Genomic DNA, 7,041 nt, shown 5'->3' with positions numbered 1-7,041 from the left:
TTTTTCTCGTTTAGTGCTCTGAATATATCATGTCACCTCTTTCTGGCCTGCCAGGTCTCTGTGGATAAGTCTGCTGCCAATCTAATATTTTTATCATTGTATGTTACAGACTTCTTTTCCCGGGCTGCTTTCAGGATTTTCTCTTTGTCACTAAGACTTGTAAATTTTACTATTAGGTGACGGGATGTGGACCTATTCTTATTGATTTTGAGGGGCATTCTCTGCACCTCCTGGATTTTGATGCTTGTTCCCTTTGCCATATTGGTGAAATTCTCTCCAATAATTCTCTCAAGTATACCTTCTGCTCCCCTCTCTCTTTCTTCTTCTTCTGGAATCCCAATTATTCTAATGTTGTTTCATCTTATGGTGTCACTTATCTCTCGAATTCTCCCCTCGTGGTCCAGTAGCTGTTTGTCCCTCTTTTGCTCAGCTTCTTTATTCTCTGTCATTTGGTCTTCTATATCACTAATTCTTTCTTCTGCCTCATTTATCCTAGCAGTGAGAGCCTCCATTTTTGATTGCACCTCATTAATAGCTTTTTTGATTTCAACTTGGTTAGATTTTCGTTCTTTTATTTCTCCAGAAAGGGCTTTTATATCTCCCGAGAGGGTTTCTCTAATATCTTCCATGCCTTTTTCGAGCCCGGCTAGAACCTTGAGAATTGTCATTCTGAACTCTAGATCTGACATATTACCAATGTCTGTATTGATTAGGTCCCTAGCCTTCGGTACTGTCTCTTGTTCTTTTTTTTTGTGGTGAATTTTTCTGCCTTGTCATTTTGTCCAGATAAGAGTATGTGAAGGAGCAAGTAAAATACTCAAAGGGTGGCAACAACCCCAGGAAAATATGCTTTAACCAAATCAGAAGAGATCCCAAATCATGAGGGGGGAGAAAGGGGATAAAAAGAGGTTCAGAAAGAAAGAAAAAAAAAAAACGAAAGAAAGAAAGAAAAGAAGCAGTTAAAGAAAGAAAACGAATAAAGAACAAGTATAAAAAAGAAAAAATATATATATTAGCAAACTAGTTAAAAAACATTAAAAAAGAGGGTGCCTGGTGGCTCAGTGGGTTAAGCCACTGCCTTCGGCTCAGGTCATGATCTCAGGGTTCTGAGATCGAGTCCCACATCAGGCTCTCTATTCAGCAGGGAGCCTGCTTCCTCCTCTCTCTCTCTGCCTCTCTTCCTACTTGTGATCTCTCTCTCTGTCAAATAAATAATTTTTAAAAAAACATTAAAAAAGAAAAGGGTAAAAGTTAAAAAAAAATTTAGCAGAAGAAGAAAAAAAAAATTGAAAAAGAAAAATAAATAAATTAACTACAAGACTAAAGAATCATGGGGAGAAAGCCCTGAGTTCCGTGCTTTGCTTTCTCCTCTGGGATTCCGCTGCTCTCCTTGGTATTGAAACTGCACTCCTTGGTAGGTGAACTTGGTCCTGGCTGGATTTCTTGTTGATCTTCTGGGGAAGGGGACGGTTGTAGTGATTCTCAAGTGTCTTTGCTTCAGGCAGAATTGCACCGCCCTTACCAGGGGCCGGGCTGAGTAATCCGCTCGGGGTTTGCTTTCCGGAGTTTCTGTTCCCTGAGCGCTTTCCGTAGAGTTCCGGAGGTCGGGAATGAAAATGGCGGCCTCCTGGTCTCTGGCCCAGAGGAGCTGAGAGCCCGGGGCCCCACTCCGCCGTGGCCTTCAAAGAACAGCGCCCAATTACTCCCATCTCTGTGGCCTCTGGCCGCCCTCCAAGCTCACCAGCGTGTGAACGGTTCAAGGTAACCCCGAGCTGGGAGCTCACTCCTCGGCTCTGTCTCTGGAGCCGACTTCCCTGATCTAATACTTGTAAGCTCTGAGACACTCAGACACCCCCGATCCTTCTGTGACCCTGCAGGACCTGAGGCCACGCTGACCTCGTGTGGGCTTCACCCTGGTTTAGCCTCTGGAACGATGTCCCTCAGCAGAATAGACTTTTAAAAGTCCTGATTTTGTGCTCTGTTGCTCCGCCGCTTGCCGGGAGCCGGCCCCTCCCCCCAGGGTCTATCTTCCCGTTGCTCTGGATTCACTTCTCCACCAGTCCTACCTTTCAGAAAATGGTTGATTTTCTGTTTCTAGAATTGCTGTTGTTCTTCTCTTCGATCTGCTGTTGGATTTGTAGGTGTTTGCAATCTTTAGATAAGCTATCTAGCTGATGTCCTGCTAGCTGAAGTAGTCTCAGCCTGCTACTTCTCTGCCATCTTGACTCCTCTAATTTTTTTAACATAAGAAAATTTTAATATGGATCTTGTCATCAAATAATATTTTATCTTAAAAATTTTCTTGAAAAATTAATTTTCACTGGAAAATAGTATATACCATCTAATGTAACTATAGCTTTGTAAAGAGCCTCTGCCCAATTAATTCATCAGCACATCATCACTAGGTAGATATTTCTGTGTCTACTTTCTTTGCTTGAAATTATTTCATATATATTTTCCATATGTGAAAAATTATGGAATACATGTTTATCATTTGCAATAGCAAAGTAACATCCTGCTTTGCTTTCTTGTTCTCCTGTTAATGAGCATTTGGGCTTGCTTATTTTCAGTCTCTTTCCTGGTACAGATGGTGCATCTCCAGATATCTTTATATAGGGGGGTTTCCTCTTCTGAGTTACTTCCTTGGACTATATTTTCCAGAGTGGGGATGTTGGGTCAAAGACTGTGTTCTGTCAACTTTCTGATTTATGGTCATCTTCATGAATTTTTATGAGACACTGTCACAGGCCAGAATTTCTGTGTGCCAATTTGACATGTTCTTTATTTGAAAACCTTTGTTTGTTTATTTTTGAAGAAGAAACTGTGAGGTAGTATGCTATACTGTCTTGATTTTGAATTTTACAATTGTATATGGTGGGACATTTCCCCAAGCATTTCTTTATCTTTATGTTTCTGCCTTTGTGTGGCCCTGGGTGACCTCCCTCACCAGCTTCTGGTACAAATGGGGAAACGTGCCATACATTTGAGAACATACCAGGCACAACTGCCAAGACTCTTCTCCCTAACCACTTATGTTTACTCCAACAAAATTTGGTGGATTTTCATTGTCTAATGCTTTTAAATTTATATAATATCCATTAGATGTTTACACAAACTTTGCCTGAATTTTGAAAAATTACTTCTATGGTTCTTTGAATTATGAAAAGTAGAACTTGAGAATAAAATTTTTAAAAAACCTGGCAAACTGTTAGTGACTCGATACGATAATATATGACTTAATACAAGTCATTTCATCAATAATACAAAGCACAGTATTTGTATAGTGGTTTCAGGTATTACATTGATTAAAATGATCATTTTCTTGCTTATCTCCATATCTGAGTTTTGATCATGGACTCTCTTTATATCTGCTAGAAGAAAAAAACAATCGCAAATTTGGTAAAGAGAGTAGAATCTTTAGGTTCCTTGGTTTACAGAATTTTTTTTGAAATTATATAAACCTCTATAAGAAAAATGAATAAAGCAAATTAGAATATGCTTTTTATTTAAATGTAACATAATGTTACCATATATTGATAATTTTCAGCTGGGAAGCCTTTAACAAATAAAGAAGAAATCAAAGGAATTCCGTGGGCCTCCTGGACTTGTGTAAAAGGCCCTGAAGTGAGTGGGATTTGGCCGAAGTACACTGATGTTACTGACATCAATTCAGTGGATGCAAATTACAATAGCTCAGTGCTGGTTTCTGGCGATGATTTTGGACTAGTTAAATTGTTTAAATTTCCTTGTCTCAAGAAAGGTAAGACCAAAAGTGAGATTTTATTGAGTAACTATTCTAGAATGTATGCACGGCGTAATTAAGACTGATTTTCTTGGGGTCTATTCTTGCAGATTATTCATTTCATCTTTTTATTCATTTTTACTCTTTTACACTGTTAGGTAAGATGCGTTGTTGGTGTCATTTACTTTTGATGTTCTAAAACACAGGATTTTACTAATTCAAGGCAGATTTTGTTCACAGTTATTACTAGCAAGTTTATGATTCATAAGATTCATGTTTCATATTTTAAATAAGTCATAGTTTTTATTTTTGTAAATTAACACTCATAATTTATTTATTACATTCAAGTATTGTAGTTGAAATTCCTTTATACTTTACAGCTAATTGTGCTTCCATGGGGAAAGTCAAGCAAGATCCTTTTAGACGTCTTTAAGATAAAATCTGAAAGCGATTGTTCTGGTGATGACACAGTTGTCAGACCCCTTGTGTAGCACTAATCTTGGGAATGCAATTGACATAACTGGCGAATTTTTTGAGAGTGAAGATAGGTTCAAAAAACTCTCCTCTTGCATTTTGTTCTTTTGTTTTATTGTTGTTAAAATCTTGTCACTTCAATTTTTGTGGCACCTTCGCTTTGTAGAATTTGCCTGAATTAGCCACGTAATGACCCTGTCTTCTTCTTCCTTAAAAAGTTGAGGCAAAGCCCACACACAGGTTTTTCTAAGAGTCCTCACCAGCCTGAAAACGTGGTCTTCAGAAAGTAATCAGTGGGGGCATGCTGTGGCCTGAGAACTTGCTCACTTGAGCGATTTTTATATTAAGAAAGGAAAGGGAGTGAAAAATGTAATTGGAAAGTCATTTTCGGCTAACTGGCAGCTCTGAAGCAGCAATAGTTATGGTTGAGAATTGAACATAAAACACATAGCAAAGCTGCCATCATTTCCACTTGACAAAATGGCCCTCTTTCAATGGCACAAAATTACCTCAACATGCCTAATTCACTCTCCCCTCCCTGATGGTCTTTTCAGTAATAGGGTGTATCCAGTTAGACTGAGCAATATTCTTGCAGAACGTGAGTTAGGCAACCAGAAGGATCGTGGGAGCAGAGAAGAATCCTCATTGGGGCCCAAAGCAATATTGTTGGTCTTAAGAGTCAGGACTTGGGAGGAGATTAACTCACTGAGAGTTTGTATTTCCTCTGTATCTGCAAGACTTGTATGGTGGTCTTGGGTCTGGAAAATAGGAATGGAAATGGATATCTTGGGATTATTGATGAGAATGGGGGAAGAGGGAGGGAGGTGGTGAACAGTTCTGTCTGTCCGAATGAGACACCCTGATATGTAAAACAACCCTGAGGATGATGGCACACAGGAGACATCTGTGGAGTAAAGGAAGGTTGACAGCTGAGTGACAGTGTGGTGGGAGTAATAAAATCCACCTCAGCAGTCTGGGGAAGTATCCGTATTCTCAGAGAAAATTGACTTGTTCTGATTTTCATGACACATGGTTTATAAATCTTGCAATTTATCTCAGAGACATTCAGACTTCTGTGTCCTTTCTGTACCTAAACTACCAGCAGGGGAGTTCTGAAAGGAGTATTGCTGACAGGAATGGTAACAGTTGGTAGAAATCCTTGCCCTACAGCCCAGGGTCCCAGTGGCAGGTGTTCCCCAACTTTTGAGCCTATAAGAGCCAAACATGACAGCGGCTAGTGACCAGAAGTGTGGAGACTGAGCAAACATGGTAGTTTTCAATTGTGATTAAATAAAACTCCCAATCAAGTTAACTGATACATTTATAATTAATGTGCTTAAGATTCTGCTGTACAGTGTTCTGACATAAATGTTCTGTAGTTAATGAAAATGCCTACAGTGGTTTTTATTTTTACATCACCAACCCAATTTTTCTCATTTCATTTTGGCAGTTTTCAAATCTTTTAAAATAGCTAGTATCGTTACCGATAATTCCCCTGATGTCATTTAGACTCCATTCTGTTTGACCACCACCATATAGAAACTTCCATGAAGTAAAAAAATCCAGAGCTTTGCTCATTGGCATTTGCCACATCTTACCACCTTGGCACCAGCCCTTCTCCGAGGGAAGGCTCTCCTGTTTGGCTAACTTGTGTGCTGCTGCCCCATTAATGCTACACGCCCCCCCCCCCCACACACACAGGCACACATGTATTCAGACAGTCCTTGAAGTACTCCCTCCCAAAATAAGTGTCCTGGATGTTGTAAGACACAGGTTGCATAAACTCTGGACCTTGAGGGGAAAAGTGTTGGCTTTCACTAAAGCTTGGATGAGCTTGATGCAGGAGAGAAACATAAAGGTCAGGGTGGCTAGAGTGTGATGAATGAGGGGAGCACTGTGTACTCAGAAGCTGGAGAGGGCAGTGGGGACCATGTCAAGGGCCTCGTAGCCACTGTTGGAAATTTGGATCTTATTCTAAGTGTGGTGGGAAGTTATTGAGGGCTTAAAATGGAGGAGCGACATGACCAGTCTAAGTTTTTAAAAGACCACTTTGATATCATGTGGGATGGATTAGGGAAGAGGAAACTTCAATTAGATTCTTGCACAAGTCCAGGTGAGAGATGAGGTGGCTTGGACAACGGTGTTAGGAACAGATATGAACACAACTCCATGAGGTTATGAAACAGTGTTAAAGGTAGAGCTGAAGGTCTTGCTGATGGACTGGTTGTGGGAATGGAGGGAAAGAGAGGAAACCGAGGGTGAGTCCTAAGTTTTAGGCTTCATCAGTGGGGTGGATGGTGGCACCATTTATGGAGATGGGAAAACGAGCAAGGGAGTATGTGTTTGGGAGAGAGAGAGGTGGGGATAAGAGAGAAGGAAAGGGGAACTCCTGGGTCTTTTTTGCTCATGGTAAGTCTGAGGTACCTGTTAGACATCTAACTGGACACAGCACATGGCACACCAGCAGACTAGGGAGAACTGAGGGCCAGAAGACGAATGTTTGGCAGTGGAGAGCGTATGGACAGTACCTAAAGCCATGGGACAGAGGCCTGCCAGAGAGGAGATGAGGGCAAAGGCCTGAGACATCCTTGTGTTTCAGAGAACAAAGGGAGGCCTTGTAAAGTGAATGTGTCCTAAGGAAAGCCTGGGAAGACATGGACATGGTCTTCCTTTATTCAGTGAATATTTGTTACGTGCTGTTGTAGAGGCTGGAGATACATCAACAATTAGAACAGACACAAATCCCTGCCCTCATGGAGCTTTTGTTCTTCGGAGGGGACACGTAAGGAAAATGTAAACACATCTCGTGAGAAGTGCTCTGACGA

At 40.7% G+C, this 7,041-nt stretch overlaps 1 protein-coding gene across 1 annotated transcript in view; it reads left to right on the top strand.

Moving 5' to 3' along the window:
• Window positions 1-7,041, top strand: part of EML6 (EMAP like 6) — a 274,904-nt gene that overhangs the window by 163,253 nt on the left and 104,610 nt on the right. The window contains exon 11 of the mRNA XM_059406072.1: window positions 3,548-3,760. Coding sequence (XP_059262055.1) covers window positions 3,548-3,760 — 213 coding nt within the window. The remainder of the gene's footprint in view (window positions 1-3,547; window positions 3,761-7,041) is intronic.

This window comes from Mustela nigripes, chromosome 7 (assembly GCF_022355385.1).
Source record: "Mustela nigripes isolate SB6536 chromosome 7, MUSNIG.SB6536, whole genome shotgun sequence".
In the NCBI taxonomy this organism is placed as follows: Eukaryota; Metazoa; Chordata; class Mammalia; order Carnivora; family Mustelidae; genus Mustela; species Mustela nigripes.
Note: the sequence above shows the minus strand (reverse complement) of the source record. Positions and strands in the feature narration are given on the sequence as shown.